General features: G+C 38.7%; 1 protein-coding gene across 1 annotated transcript; it reads left to right on the top strand.

The window, feature by feature from the left end:
* LOC109719609 (probable calcium-binding protein CML49) lies at positions 8,480 to 16,162 on the top strand. The gene is made up of 5 exons (XM_020246382.1): positions 8,480 to 9,026; positions 15,287 to 15,333; positions 15,434 to 15,609; positions 15,715 to 15,733; positions 15,823 to 16,162. Exons 1-5 carry the CDS (start codon positions 8,546 to 8,548, stop codon positions 15,925 to 15,927), a joined length of 828 nt encoding a protein of 275 aa, XP_020101971.1. The 5' UTR covers positions 8,480 to 8,545; the 3' UTR covers positions 15,928 to 16,162.

A 17,126-nucleotide genomic window follows, 5' to 3' on the forward strand; every position in this document is an offset into this window, starting at 1 on the left:
TATATATATATATAGCTACGAGAATGTAATATTCTATCTACTGTATTAAAAGAAATAGAAAGATAAAATTTAATCTCGCTTCTAGATTGTTGGAAAAATCTCTCTATTCTTTTAATACAGTAGATAGAATATTACATTCTCGTAGCTATATATATATATACTGTATTAAAAGAAATAGAAAGATAAAATTTAATCTCGCTTCTAGATTGTTGGAAAAATCTCTCTATTCTTTTAGTAAAATTTATATTCTTTTAAAAATATTTTAAAACGCAAAGTTAATACAAGTATTTTGAAATACATGCAAGAACTAGTAACTAAATATTGTAAAGAACGAAAGATCGGATGACACGTGTGAGTCGAGGCGTGCTAAGCACTGCTTGGAAGCGATATTGCCCCTCCACGTGCGAGGCTCCGGCAATCACTCCTAGAGATAAAATGGCTACTGTCCACTCATCGGCACGTCTTCAGGGTGGTGCAACATGAACCCAACGAGCTTTCAGAGATCCAACAAAATATATAAAAGATTGGTAAAAGCTCGATGCAAAATGAATAAGAGGAGGAAGAAGATGCCTTCAGCAAATATTAGCTCCTATATCCATATAGGAGCCAGAGGTATGGTCCAACAGCCGTATCTTAGGTAAGCCGTTGGACCTTACCGGTGCAACATACAGGCCCTTGCCGAGGTACGATAAGATACGAGTGAGGCCTTACCGAGATACTTGAATGATTAAGTAAAATACAAAATCCCAAAAAATAAAATAAAAGAAAAGATGAAGCGGACAGGGTAGCTTAGATCTTGCCCACTGCTGCTGGCCCGACCTGACTCAGCTCGTGCTCGTGTGTGTGTGGTTTGGTGAAAGCATTACGCTCATTATCTCCCAAGCAACTAACTTGAGAATGATGGAGTATATAAGATGCAACCACTAGCCTTTAGTTTTCAATATAGGACTAAACCTTACATATAGAAACTTAAGCATGGGCTCCCAAGCAAGGCCTAGAGAATACTGGACTGCCCAGAATGTCCGTAGACTAAAATAAAGTTTTAAATCACTAAACACAAATTATTACTAACAATATATACCCTTAATAAGAACTAGGCTATTATACTATTATTGGCACCAAGTCATTGGCGCTATTAGGTTTTCAACCATTGGATGAAAGAATGTGCAGTTAGGATGATAGTGGTCCCTAGAGATGTAAAATGAGTCCGGCAACACGTGGGTCGCCCAGCCGGCCTCGAGCCAGGCTACAGCACGGCCTCGAGCCGGGCTACAGCACAGCACAGGTACTGTAGCACACATGCCAAGCCGGCCCGGCCCGAGCTTTCGAGCCATGCTAGGCCTCTCCCCTCTCGGGCCCGACGGTCAGGCATGGCACGGCCCGAAACAGACTTAGGCTGTGCCGGGCCGAGGAGAGGCAAGCAGCCCGATACGGTACGGCCCGCCAGTTGGACCAGCACGGGCCGGAAGTGGCTTGGGCCTTGGGGCGTGAGCTTCTGGGCCCTTCTCTCCGAGAGCTCTCCTCCCAAGTTCTAACCTTGGGAAGAGTGGTTTTGGTCCAATGGATTTTGGTCCATTGGACTAATCCCATCTCAATTTTTTTTTCAAAATAATAATATATTTATTTATTTTTTAAAAATTAAATATTTACTATATTATAATTATTTTTATAATTTTTTAATAATTTAATCAAAATATTAATTTAAATAAAAATATTTATTGTTTACTTTTTAAATTTAATGCTAAATTATTTTTAAAAAATTTTAAAAATAAATATTTTAAGAGACCGGCCTGAAGCACGGCCCGTGCTTTCCGGGTCAAATGGCCATGCCGGGCCGACGACAAGGTAGCTCGGGCCTGGCACGACCCGGCCTGAAATTAAAGCCGGGTCGGGCCCCTAGCCCATTTCGACCCAGCTAATGTGGGTCGTGCTGGCCTGGCACGAGCCACAATACACCCCTAGTGGTCTTCTAGAATTAAGTGAGTGATTGGTTGAATAGTATGATTTAATAGGTGAAAATGGTTGTGTTATATTTTTTCCCTTCTTTTCCATAAAATGATAATCTTCTTAAGCGATAGCAAACTTTGCAGAGAAGAAGGGAGGGGCAAAAGATATTTATCTATGGTCTTATAAAACTTCAGTGAAAAGCTCCCCAATGACGCCATATTGGGGAGTTCCAGATTCACTACCACGTATTAATTTTGCATCCAGCTAAGAGTTTATTAGGTGTTTTTTAATACTAAACAAAAATCTAGAGGAAAGGTTTTTAATCCTTAAAGACAAAATTGATATATGCCAGCGAATTGTAACTCCTCAATGAGAAACCTTGGGGAGCTCTCCACTAAACTTTTTTTTCCCTATGGCCCCATTAGATTGTTGTGCATGGTTTTATCCTTGTGCTCCTAAAGACCACCACACACAACGAATTTACACGAAGAAAAGTTCTATTTGTCCAATCACAATCCACCAAACACATAAAGGCTTCGTTTGGAATTGCGGGGAGATTGCGTTACGAGCGATGGAAAAGTACGTTCAAAAAATACCATGTTTGTTTCCGTACGTAATATTGCGTTCCGCATATTACGATGAGTTGGTTACGATATATTTTTTGCAGTCCCACCGGAGAACGCAGAAACATATTCCTATATGCTTTTTTCTCAACTCCATTTTATCTAATAGCGTTAGATAGACATCAATGCCAAACTAAGCCAAAGCCAACTATAACTTTAGGGCCCGTTTGGGAAACCCCTAATACTCTGTAATGGGCCAATTTACTACGTTTTTTAAACATTTTAATTTTCTTTTAGTTAGCTTACTGGGATAGCCCAATTTAGTTAAAAATATTACTATGTAATATAGGCTTTTTTGAGTAAAATTGAGGAAATAAAAAAGAGATTGGAGCGGTGGAAAATAATTCTCCATTTATCGTGCTCGATGCCTCCGTTCGCCTTTTTCGTGTTTCGCCTCGCCGCCTCCTTCTCCAAACTCTCCACTCCCGCTACTCCTCCTTATAGAATGTCTTCAAATAACTCTCGCTTTCTCTCCTCCTCCTCCTCTACCTTCTCCTACTTTTATTTTGGATAATTACAAATCCTACTCTAATTACATAAATTTTTAAATATAATCAATATATAATTTGGATAAACTCTATCTCTAACTAAATTATAGATTAAGTTTAGATTACTATTTCAACAAGTACAGTAGACTCTATTTCTCATTGTCGGAAGAGAAAGGTACGAAGGGAGGGGGCGTAAGAGTAATCAAAGGAGAGGGAATAGGGTAGCTTTACTGTTGGCATGTACTTTGTCCCGTTGTGTTGTATAAAAAATTTTATAAGACATAAACAAAACAAAAACAAAAACAAAAACAAAAGGATGACTATGATCTTAGTATCTACAGTTGTTGTAGGAAAGAATCTTTGACTATGGGAAAAAAAAAATTAAAAAAAAGGCATATTGATTGTAACTTATGGTTAATAGTACAATTTCTCTAATCTTAGATATCGTTTGGTTTTTGTTTTTGTTTTTGTTTTGTTTATGTCTTATAAAATTTTTTATACAACACAACGGGACAAAGTACATGCCAACAGTAAAGCTACCCTATTCCCTCTCCTTTGATTACTCTTACGCCCCCTCCCTTCGTACCTTTCTCTTCCGACAATGAGAAATAGAGTCTACTGTACTTGTTGAAATAGTAATCTAAACTTAATCTATAATTTAGTTAGAGATAGAGTTTATCCAAATTATATATTGATTATATTTAAAAATTTATGTAATTAGAGTAGGATTTGTAATTATCCAAAATAAAAGTAGGAGAAGGTAGAGGAGGAGGAGGAGAGAAAGCGAGAGTTATTTGAAGACATTCTATAAGGAGGAGTAGCGGGAGTGGAGAGTTTGGAGAAGGAGGCGGCGAGGCGAAACACGAAAAAGGCGAACGGAGGCATCGAGCACGATAAATGGAGAATTATTTTCCACCGCTCCAATCTCTTTTTTATTTCCTCAATTTTACTCAAAAAAGCCTATATTACATAGTAATATTTTTAACTAAATTGGGCTATCCCAGTAAGCTAACTAAAAGAAAATTAAAATGTTTAAAAAACGTAGTAAATTGGCCCATTACAGAGTATTAGGGGTTTCCCAAACGGGCCCTAAAGTTATAGTTGGCTTTGGCTTAGTTTGGCATTAATGTCTATCTAACGCTATTAGATAAAATGGAGTTGAGAAAAAAGCATATAGGAATATATTTCTGCGTTCTCCGGTGGGACTGCAAAAAATATATCNTTAAATTTAAGAAAAGTAATTTATTATAATATTTAAATATAATTTATTATAAATTTTATTATAATATTTAAATATAAATAATATGTATTAATATAGTAAAATTAATAATTTTACAATAAAAATAATGTATTATAATATATAACATATTATATTTATATAATTTAGTTTTAATTCAATTTATAATTTTAATTAAGTTTGAAATTAAGCATTGGAATAGTGCTATTCCACCAAAATGATGGAATAGCAAATCCCTTGCTATTCTGGGATAACCGGGAATAGCAAGGTTTGACCGGGATAAAATATCCTGGCCAAATTTCACCCTATTTGGCGGAATAGCGGGGATAACTTTTGTTATCCCCGCTTATCCCTCCAACCAAACGGGGCCTTAGACTTTATTCTGTGCTCAAACATTTTATTAATAGTGCAATTTTTCGTGTTTCGGGGCTCCGATGCAGCGCACAGAATAGAGAGGCTCGCGTTGGTAAGGATAGAGGTCGGAGAGGGAGAGGGAGGGGGAGGAGGGGGTCAAGGGAAGAGGAAAAAGAAAAGAAAGAAGATGAGGTGATAAGAGTTGGAGAATAGTGCAATTTTCTCTGAAATAGCATAATTTTCGTCGAAAGAGTTGCAACTTTTATTTTAAAGAGTATAATTTTCATCTCAAATAATACAATATTTATATTAAATAGTGCATTTTTTTTGTAAAACAGAGCAATTATTTTTTAACAGTGCAACCTTCATCTTCTTCTTTATTTTTCTCTGATTCTTAGATTTTTCGGTAGCAGCAACGATATATAATGATATTTTAAAGAAAAAAAAATTCTTTATTTTTTACTTCTTATTTTTGTTTTTTTTCTATCCTCTGCATCTTTGTTCACTTTTTGGAGGTTGGCGCATTTTTTTTCCTCATCCTCATGGGCGGCGAGCACCTCCTCGACAACAATCTCATCGCCTCTGTCTGCTCCCTCACCCAGGCCCGCTTCGAGTTCTCCTTCTCCTTCTCCGGCACCAACAGAGGCGGAGGCAGAAGAGGTAGCGCGCCTTTGTTACTGTCACCGAGGGCTGTCAGCACTGGCAAAGAAGGAGATAGAGGAAGAGGAGATGGCGCCGCCCTTGTTACCGTCGCCGAGGCTGCGAAGGTAGTGGAGGAGGTGATGGTGGAGGAGATGATGAGAATTGGAGTGGAAAAAAATAAAGGAAAAAAAAGAAGAGAAAGAAAGGAAAAAAGGTATTTTGGTGAGTTTGTTGAAAATTTGGTCCGAATCTGTAAAATCAGAAAAGATGGCCCAATTTGCAAAAGCTCAAAACTTATGAATTTTTTATGCAAATTAGCCAAAAATTAATCTCGTAATTGATCAAAAATATTAATTTTGGACCTTATAACATTCAAGTAACTCATCAAAACCTCTGAAAAAGAAAGCCAATTCATATAATTATGTATTGGCCACTAAATTCAAATAGAAGAACCAAAAAATTAATGATCAAAATTCTCATCTTGGGCTCTTAGGGTTGGGATCAAAGTTCTCATTTTGGGCCCTTAGAGTCCCAACCCTAAAATTTCAATCAGACCTCATAATAGGACAAAAACTTTTAATTTGGGGCTTCAATATTTGAATATAGCTAATCCACAATGGATGACTTGGAAGCTTCAAAGAGAATGGCTTGGAACCTTCAAAGAGGATAGAAAAATATACATGTAACATAAAAAATTTATCATTTGATGTTCACAAAGTATAAAGAGAATCTACTTACTTTGCTCTCTAGTTAGGATCTCTAACTTGAAAATTTGTTTTCTTTTCTAAAAGTCTCCTCCTAAATTTCTTCAATTTGAAGGAAAAATCTATTTCTAATTGCTGAGAAAAAAAAAACAGAGAAGAAGCTAGTAGGTTGGTTAGAAAAGAGGTAAATGAGAAAAAGAGAAGGAGATGGTAATAGAAGAGGTTTTTCTCTTCTCCCACCTAAATCTAACCAGTTAAGAGCATTTCTATCCTTTTGCTTGAAATTTTATTGGAAAAAAATTAAGATTGGACCAATGGTTACCCAACCCTTTTTTTAATTAGTAAATTTACAAGACTACCCATGACAATTAGTAAATCTCCAACTAGCTCGTAGCTCATGACTATATACAATAACTTTCAGAAAAATTGCAATAACCCTTTTATCCGATATCCGTTTAAGACGATTCAAGTTGCATTAGAAAGATAACTCGAAGATCTTTCCAACAGAACCAACTTCACCCTAGCTGGATTTTGATAACCTAGCCAAAAGTTCTCTCAAAATGGTTATTTGTATGGTGGCAGATTAGACTCAACTATTTTTGACATTTTTATCCTAAAACTATTCGTTCTATTTCAATTTGAGTTCGGATTAAATGAAACTTGGCAAAAATACCTCTAAAATTATTTTAAAATCTTTTAAAATCTTTATAGTGAAAATTTGGGGCATTACACTGCAAGCCAATGATTGATAATCGTGGCACTTGGGATGTTAATGAGTATAGATACCCGAGATTTAATCCGGACCAAATATGAACTAGGCGAGTTTAATCGATGATAAATGAGTATAGTTTCGATATGGGTATAAAAGCAGACCTGAATACCGAGCATTCGGGTTCGGGTATAATATGGTTTTGATCTGTATTTGATTCGAATCCGCACCCAAACTCAAACATGAACTAAACCCGAACTAGTTTTATATTATATAATATGAATCCGGCTATGGTGCTTGTAAAAGCACCAATCACTTTGTGCTTGTAGGTTTTTAACCGTTAGATCAGTACTGTTGATCATTTACATCCGTTAGATTATACTATTCAACCAACCACCCATTCAATCTTAGGGGGCTCATATCATCCTAACCACATATTTTTTAATCTAAAGGCTAAAAACTTACAAGCACCAATGTCTTGGTACTTTCAAAAGCATAGGAGCTCAATGCAATATAATACATAAAAATTTTAAGTTTATGCCTTAGAAATTTTGATTCAAATGTGATATATTCTAAATTTGATAAAACGAAATAATTGCTTTCGGATTCGAATTTTCGGATTTGATTTCAGATTTCATTTTTTTTTTTTTGGCCGGATTCAATTCTAGTTAATAATTTTTAAATCTGACATATGTAAATTCGAATTGAAATTTCAATTTTGACAGTTGTAATCGAGTTTGAATATTTAAACGTCTGCTCTGAATTCGACCGCTGACATCCCTATGTAAAAATGGTGGCACCCATTTCCGGGGTCCCCCCATCGGGGGATTTCCTACTCGCGCAACCGCGTCAGCGCTGCAACAATGCCTCGCCTAAAGGCGTCCGCGTGTCGGGTCTCCGAAAGCCCCAAGCCCCAACATCTCTTTGCTTACTTACTACTAGCAGCTTCATTGCTTACTTACTACCAGCAGCTTCATAAGGCGCAAAGCGTTAAGCAACCGCGTCACGAGACACACGACGCGTTCCAACTTCCAACGCGCGTCCAAAACGCTTGATTTTAAAATCGGATCCAACCAGCCGATTCGAAGAATCCGAGTGCGACCTAATTAATTTATAAAGCAATTTGATTCAATTATTTATCTCCGGATAAATTAAAAAATTATTTTGAACCATTTGAATCGGTGGTTTAATGATCAAAATGGTGAACCAGCTCGATTTAACTAAAACCAGCTGAATTTTTTTTTTATATATTAAAATTTTGTGATTTAAAATCAACTTAGCTGGTTTTATGTTTTGTTAGCACAAGTTAATCTTCTTATAAAATAATAAAACTAAAAAATTTATGTCTATACTTAGTTTGACTTGAAATTAATATTTTATAATTAAATATAATACTAAAATATGTATATTTTTTATAATTTATAATAAAATTTAAAATAATAATTAAATATTAGGTGATCTTTGATATAGTAATTTTTTTCAGATCAGTGTTCCATCAAAATTTTAAAATATTAATAAATAAATCTTGCGTCATAACTCGCGCCGGTTCGAACAGTTTGAAACACCGGCTCCATTCAAAATTTTACTGCTTCTCTTGCGGCGTTACCCGAAACCCGAAATACGCTCAACCGTGTTTCGCAAACCACGACTCTCCCCGGTGGCCTCCCTTGTCAGCGTGCATGTGGAGGCACTGTGTATTCCTGTAAATACTCTGCAAATCGAGGTCCATTTCTATATGCCGCTTTAAACTAAACCCTATATAAGCCAAATCCTCGTCACTGCAGTCACAATCCCTATTTCCCCAACTTCACCAAAATCCTTGATTCGCGATCGTCTCTCCCATGGCGGGCTATCCACCGGGCTCCGGCTACCCCTACGGCGGCGCCGCCCCTCCCTACGGCGCCGCTCCTCCTCACTCCGGCGGCGCCGCTCCTCCCTACGGCGCTGCTCCTCCTACCTACGGCGGCGCTCCTCCCACCTACGGCGGCGGCGCTCCTCCTTATGGCGGCGGCGCTCCGTCGGCTCCGTATGGGCCCCCGGGGGCGGGGGAGAAGCCGCCGAAGGAGGGGAAGGCCCAGCCCTACTACGCGCCGTACGGGGCGGCGGGGGCGAGCCCCTTCGCGGCGCTGGTGCCGTCGCAGTTCCCGCCGGGGACGGACCCGAACGTGGCGGCGTGCTTCCACGCGGCGGATCGGGACGGGAGCGGGTTCATCGACGACAAGGAGCTGCAGCAGGCGCTGTCGTCGTACAACCAGAGCTTCAGCCTCAGGACCGTCCACCTCCTCATGTACCTCTTCACCGGCACCAATGTCCGCAAGATCGGTACGGTACCACCTCCCAATCTCTTTTGATCTTCTTCTACTTTTTTTTTTTTCTTTTTTTGGTTTCTCCTTCGAATTGCAATTCTCCGAACCCTGTTCGCGAGATCTCGTTCGGACTCACAAGGAGAGTCGCAGATTTGGAAAGATAGCGCACGATAGCCGCTCTTGGTCGACGCGGAGCTAGTTTGCGCCCGATTTTGGCGTTGAAGATCTATTTATGTTTTAAAAAGAGGCAAGAGAAAAAATAAAAAATAAAAATAAAAATTGAAAGCTAAGAATGAACGCACGTTAGCTTCGACGCGTAGAACAGCCCTTGCCAGCGGGCAAGACATGGCGAGGCTGAACGGGTGATTTTTGCTTTTTTTTTTTAATTATTATTATTTTGTTGTTAAGTATATTATACGACACCTCGCTGAAGTGGAATAGAGTTTTTTTAAATTTACATTTTGGTTGATAAATGGGACGAGTTTGATTTTCAAGGTAAGGTGGTGCGGGAGAGCCTGTAGGGAATTGGGCTTTTTACTGGTAGATACTGTTGAACAGGGCGTGCTGGCTACGGTAAAATAATTGATTCTTTAACCGTCCTGCTCGCAAATATGCTCAATACGCCAATCCAGTCAATAAGGGTCTAAACTATCATTATCGTCGGTTCCCCATGAGCTTAATCATTCCTAGCGTCTGCATCTCTGTAGCAGGCGGTTTTGTGAAGGGGGGAAGAAGACGTCTCATAGTTCTTTGAATAAGACGACTGAATCTGAATCAGTTTTTCTTGTAATTAGCCTTATGGAAACAGAAGAATCCATTGGTGGCTGGATAGATCCTTGGCTAAGTTTTCATGATTCTAGCAGTTTCATGAGACATAAAATTGTGAAAATGTCATGCAACTGCAAAATGCTCACGACTCATTGGCTTCAAACTGATTGAGACGGAGCACAGTGACGTAACCTTCTTTTTTGCATATGTAGAACCTTCTCAATGGGATCAAACCGGTCACCTAGGCTATGCCATAGAAAGATAGGGTCCGATCCGATCTGAGTTCAGAAGCCATTTTTCTTCCCCTCAATCTTTTCCTACTTTGTTTCTGTTTGCATTGATACTCAATGTGCAATGGCACAACTTAGTCAATGCCATGGGCTAGAAATTTGGCACATTGATTGTGCAGTGCTACCAGTTTCCACTTGTAAGATGCTGACAATTATGCAATGGAAAGGATGAAAAAAACTAACACTCATAGTGTTTAGAAAACACGAATACTGCTCAAAATTGATAAGCCTGTAGGTAATTTCTTTGTTTTTCTGTTCTTATCAAATTATGTAAATAATGACTTCATAGGTACAAAGACTTTGGCATAAGGAAATCTATAAAGAGTAACTACTCTGTAGTCTTTACTACATTAAAGTTGCGTAATAACTGCTGGAGATCTCTACATCGAGGAAAAAACAAGAAAGATAAACTTCACTTTCAACGGGTAGGTTGGAGTGGAATTATAATAGTGGAGTGGTTGGTTTCCCTACTTTGTTTGGTTGTGGTTTGAGTCTGATCAGCTGGAGGACATAGGCCAGTCAAACAGCATAATATAAATATATAACAGGGCAAAGCAGAAGACCGCCAGACAGAAACAATAGGGACGTCTAGACATGCAAGAGAAAGCAGCTAGTGTAAAAACAGTAACAGTAATAGCTGCTGCACTACTATTTCGACTGGGAGTGAAATCAGTGGAACATGGTCAAATTTAAGGAAAAGCCATTTTACAATAAGGAAAAAACCATTTTACACACCGGAACGAGTTAGACATGTATATTAAATGGATGCCAAATTTTGCAAACATGTTTGATCAAAATTGATTAGATACAAAATGGTTTTAGGTCGAACACAAAGTCAAATGAGATTTTGGACAAATACAAGCCAATATAGGATAGACACAAATTATTTATGTACATAAAATAATACATGTGTTGTATGCATACTTACAGTATATAGATGCATATCCATGCATACATATGTGTGTATACAGCTATATATGTGTTGCATACATGATATCCCTATCCGAATCCGAATCATAAAACAGATAAATAAATCTTTACACGAGTCCAGCTACTATGCTATCAATAGCACCAAACACTTGGTGTGCCGTTAGATCTACTCCTTTGACCTGCTTCTTAAATCATACTATTCAACGAACTACCCACTCAACCCTAGGAGGCCACTATCATCCTAACCGCACATCCCTCCATCCAAGGACCGAAAACCTAATAGCACCAATGACTTGGTGCTATTAATAGTATTCTAGCCTAGTTCATCCTTACACAATGTTATTGAGAAATGCAAATCTGAAACTGGATCCAAAAATTTGGTTAGTGACTCGATCCAAATTGGGTACAATAGTTATCATCTGAATCTACCTCTGACCTGATTCTGATCTGAATTCGGATGGATAAGATCATATATGTTTTCACCTGTAATTACCACACCTTTTAACTGTAGTTTGTAGTACCATTTAGCTATATGCCGGAATGCAATTGAAACAAACACGAGAAATTCATAATGATTATTGAAGATTGGAGATATCTTACGATTGCTTGGATGATAATATACCAAATGACAATTTGCAAAATAAGAAACCAGAATACCAACGCAGTACGCATATGAATGTGCAGCATAAAAAAGTTGTTATAACTATCCTTATAGTGCATGAAGGAAGATGAGGTCAGGTAGTTATAATCAAGCCAACAAAACCTGACCAGGTACTACTAGGGGTGGCAATCCAGCTCGCTGTTCGCGAGCCAGCTCGTGTTCGGCTCGGAAAATGAGCTCGAGAATCGGCTCGCTCGGTTAGTTACGGAACCGAGACACAAGCTGGATTTTTCAGCTCGTTTAATAAACGACCGAAACACGAGGCTAGGGTCAGCTCGCTCGTGTTTCGGCTCGATAACAGCTGATTATATTTTTTTTTTTATATTATATAATTTTATGGACTATTATTATATTTATTTTATATTAATATAATTTTTATATATATTATATATATTAAATATAAAATACAGATTATTAATTTTAAATTTTTAGTCCAACTTTAAAAAAAAATTAGCTTATTTATAAAAAAGGCCCATAGGCCCATTTATATTTAGAATTTTTTATTTTCACTCATGGCCCATAGCCCATGAAATAAGTTCTCCTTTTTTATTTCTAAGTCCTAACCCTAATTAGCATTTTTCCTATCTTTTTCACACTGCCGCACACACAGCCACACACACATGACACACCCACCTCTCTCTCTCTTTCTCTCTCTCAGGCTTGCACAAGCACCGCACACAGCCGCCTCCCTCTTTCTCTATCTCAAGCTCGAAGATCGCGGCGAGGCGCGCGCGGTTGGGGACGATCTCCATCTCGATCTCGCGGATCAGCTTCAGGACCTCGGAGCAGAGCGCGTCCTCGGCGGGGTCGGGGGCCGGGGTCGAGCGCCGGCACTGGCGCCGCGCGAGGTCAACGAGGTCGCGTACGTCCTCGGCCACGGCGAGCTCAGCGGCGGGGAGGATGTCGAGGAGCCCCCGGCAGCGAACTTCAGCGGCGACACTTCGGCGGCAGTGAAGCAGCGAACTTCAGCGGCAGCGAAGCAGCGAACTCCGGCGGCAGCGAAGCAGCGAACTCCGGCGGCAGCGAACTCCGGTAGCATTATATAATCGAGCTAACGAGCCGAACACGAGCCGGCTCGATTAAGTTTCGAGCTGATCACGAGCCAGAGTTTTCGACACGAGCCGACCTTGAAGACGACGAGCCGAGCTCGAGCTGGCTCCAGCTTGCTCGAGTTCGGCTCGTTTACAGCCCTAGGTACTACTAGCATACAACTATATCACTCCGACAATTTCACACAGCTTAATCCAAACTTCAGACATTTAATCAGGTTGGCATAAGATGCACCACCCTTTTGCAGAGAATGCCAAATAAAGGGTATTTCTGCATTTGATCTTAACTTAATTGTAATCTGAAACTGGATTAAAAAGTAAGCCGAATAAGTTGCACAACTTTCCACCTAAAAGTGACCCCATCAAGAATTTAAATGCCAAGACATCAAGCTGTGCCGAGCACGTGCCACCATTGTGCAGCAGGGTGCATACCAGCACGGTGCAGCACGTGCCACCCTTGTCAATCTCTGGCAATATTATTTTCATTTTTGGTCTCAACCACACAGGATTCATATAAACCAATTATCAAACTATTCCTTCTATTTTCTGGGTTATCTTTCAAGTGTACTAAGAAATCCTTTGGTGGTAAGGAATCAAATGTTGGAGAATTCATTTCTAATAGAAACTGGTATTAAGAAATTCGATACCATAGTCCCAGTTATTCCTCTCATTGGAGCATTGTCTAAAGCCAAATTTTGTACCGTATCGGGACATCCTATTAGTAAGCCGATCTGGACCGAGATACAATACTTGGTGTCCTGAAACAGTTTAACATGATACAATTCATTATTTTTCAACACCAGTTTATTTTAATTGTTCCTAATATATTTTTTATCAAATCTATTGTACTCTAGTTATGTAATAACTTGCTAATTTCGAAAAAAGATGGTTTTGAGTGATACCACCAGCACAGGCTGTGTCAATACCTTGTCTTTACAATACGACACGATGGGCACAGCCCTTGTCGATGGGCAATTAAATCCATGAACCCAATATTTAATTGGAATTTAACCATCTCTTACCTTAATTTAACAGCATACCTACTAGGCCATCCAACCAAATAGCAGGTCAGAACTAGAAATTAACAAGTCCCCATAATCACAAAATATAGAACATCACAAGATGTCAATAACATTTCAAAAGTGGTGCTAAACCTGCTGACCAAATGAATTAATCATAAAAAATGCATATGACATAATTGGTATCTTCTGAAGTATAAGATAAAAACTCCTATACAATATATGACCATGTAAATACGCGCCTCAGTAATGCATCTCATTTTGCCTTACTTTTCAACAATTTCAAGCTAATTATAATTGTCATGGCATTATTTGTGGCACCATGCCACCATTAAGATACATGACAAATTATGTTAAGAAAGAGGCTAAATTATAGAAAACCCCCCTGTCAAAATCCGATTTTTCACTTTCCCCCTATATCATTTAAAAACCTACACTTTGCCCCCTTATAAAATGAAAAATGTACACTTCACTCCCTACCGTTAGGGTTCCGTTAGAGTTCCGTTATAAAATATTTTTTTATACCAAAAATACCCCTCCGCCCTCTTCCTTGTTGCTTTGCCTCCCTCCGGCTCACCGCCACCTCACCGCCTCGCTGTCTCGCCCTCCTCCACTGCCTCGCCCTCGCCCACATCCCCTTCGCCCTCCTCCGCCACCTCGCCTTCGCCCTCGTTGCCCTTGCCTACCTCTCCATCAATGCCCATCTCGATTTCCTTCCTACTGTTGCCGAAATCGAGGGGTGACGAAGGTGCAGGAGGAGAAGGGGAACAGGTGGAGAAGAAAATGGAGAGAAATCGCGGCCGATCGAGGTGTGAATCACAGCGGATCGAGGCGGCGGTTGAGGAAGATGATGGAGGAGACGAAAATGGTGAAGGGCAAAATGGTCATTTTACACACCGTACCCCCTTGTGAACATTTTTCATTTTACAAGGGGGCAAAGTGTAGGTTTTTAAATAACGGGGGAAAGTGAAAAATCGGATTTTGACATAAGGGTTTTATGTAATTTAGCCTTAAAAGAAGTATTTACAAAATATGTAGAAAGTAAATAAGGAAAAATAAAACTGATTGCTAACTTATGAAGTATAAGGCAACTAGTCGTGTAAATTATGTAATCGTTACCTTGGAAATATATGCCTCGTTGGTGCATCCAGAAGGCTTACTTTCTAACATGCCAAATTACAAAAATTGGTCACTATTAATTTTGGCACTACCTAGGATATATTTAGCAATAGTTAAGCACAATAGATTTTTTTTTTTTTAAGGCTTACTTTCTAACATGGGAAACTACTAATTTGTGTTACTAATGATTCTGGCACTACCTAGGCTAAAATAGCAATGGCTAAGATCCAGCCGGATTGTTGTCTAAGGCCCATTTTATGACTCAGTAACTTGAGGGGGAATAGATTTTTCCCCTTATATTGTTCACTATATTGCTTACTTTTCCGTTTATATATCAAATGCATTCAGATGTAGCTATTTTCTTAATGCATTCTCGTCTACACTATATTTTGTGTTATACACTTTTGACATATTTAATTTGCCTTGTTTGCTACTTTTAGGACCAAAGGAATTCATCTCTGTGTTCTACAGTCTTCAAAACTGGAGGGTCTGTAAATATCTAGGCCTCATTTTTACTATTAATGTGGTCTCCTTTTAACCACGTGGCCAATGTGCTAATAGTTATTCTGCACTCGTGCCATTTGCAGTCCATCTTCGAGAGATTTGATCGTGATCGAAGTGGGAAAATTGATGCGTCAGAGCTGCGCGAAGCTCTTCTGAGTCTCGGATATGCTGTTTCTCCTGTCGTGCTGGACCTGCTCGTGTCCAAATTTGACAAATCAGGAGGCAAAAACAACGCCATCGAATATGACAACTTCATCGAGTAACATACATTTCTTATTCCCTCAGATATTTTCACTCATCTTATATTATGCTCTTTAACATCTCAACTGAACTATTATTTTTCCTTATTTTTGTTTTCATGCAGATGTTGCCTCACAGTTAAGGTAATTCATCTACAGAGTTTGTGTACGTTATGGTCTTTGCTGAGACATGCTAGTTTTATAATGTTCGTTTGGGTTGCTTCTCGTCGCAGGGTTTGACGGATAAGTTCAAGGAGAAGGACACCATGTGCTCTGGAACCGCAACTTTCACATATGAATCTTTTATGTTGACTGTTTTGCCCTTTCTTATTGCCTGAAGATTAAGGTGTTTGTATGATATGACAAGATGTATGGTAAATAAGTAACTTAGTATGATCCTTTTCCTAACTTCAAAACCTTCGTGGTCATCATGTTGGTGAGATGCTGGTGCTTATGTTGCTTTTTCTGCTTTATGGGTGTGTTCACTAAATGGGAAACTTTGTAGACGCTCTCGTTTATCTTTTTTTTGGACCTCATTTCTTTTTGTCTATAGATGTGTGGTATGTTTTATTTGGCGTCGGATGTAAAAGAATCATGGTAACCATTGTTGGTCTACGGGGCATCAAGTCCCCAAATATTCTTCAATATATATATATATATATATATATATATATATATATATATATATGTATATATATTGATGGACCCATCAAATTTGATGGACGATTAAGAACTTAGGAGCACAAGGGCTGCTGTGCTCCTAATAGCACAGTAGCCCTACTCTATATATATATATATATATACATATATACACAGTAAAGCTATGCAACTATAGACCATTTTTAAATAAATACTCGAAGTTTTTATTAACCTTTTAATTTTTTTTAACAGAAACTTTATTTAGCTTTTAATATTTTTAGGGTAATATGAATGGACTATCTTATATTGTGATTTTATCCTTATATTTTTTGTGTGAACATTTTAGTAAATATGAGTAAATATTATTTCACCATAAATATTTTTTTTTATTTTTCAGTTAGGACTAAAGGTGTAATGTATGTGAAAATTCATAAATTAAATATTTAAATTGAAACCGCATGGACCAAGTTGCCATACGTTTATAGTAGGAGGACCATCCATACATTTTACCCTTTCTTTTTTCTTTCCGAGTTATTTCAGTTAGTTATGTCAAAAGTTTTAATAAAAAAAAAAACTATTAATTATTACTCATTAAATTTTTTAGTTTATATAAATTAGCCAATTTGCATAAAAAATTCGCTTATTTTGGGCTTTTGCAAAATGGGGCCACCTTTTTCATTTTTGCAGATTCGGTCCGCTTTTTTCGCCCCCTGACCAAAATGCCCCTCGTATACAGTAGCCTCCTGCGTATTTCTTGACATACGTATACTACCCTGTCCTACGGTCTGGCGCGCATTACATGCGCCGCTTCCGCCTTACGCAACCTCGCTCATTTTTCGAAATCCGGACCACATCCGCCCCTCTATTCGCCGGCCCCGCTGTTTGCCGTTCGGTTTTA

This window comes from Ananas comosus, linkage group 13 (genome assembly GCF_001540865.1).
Source record: "Ananas comosus cultivar F153 linkage group 13, ASM154086v1, whole genome shotgun sequence".
NCBI lineage: Eukaryota > Viridiplantae > Streptophyta > Magnoliopsida > Poales > Bromeliaceae > Ananas > Ananas comosus.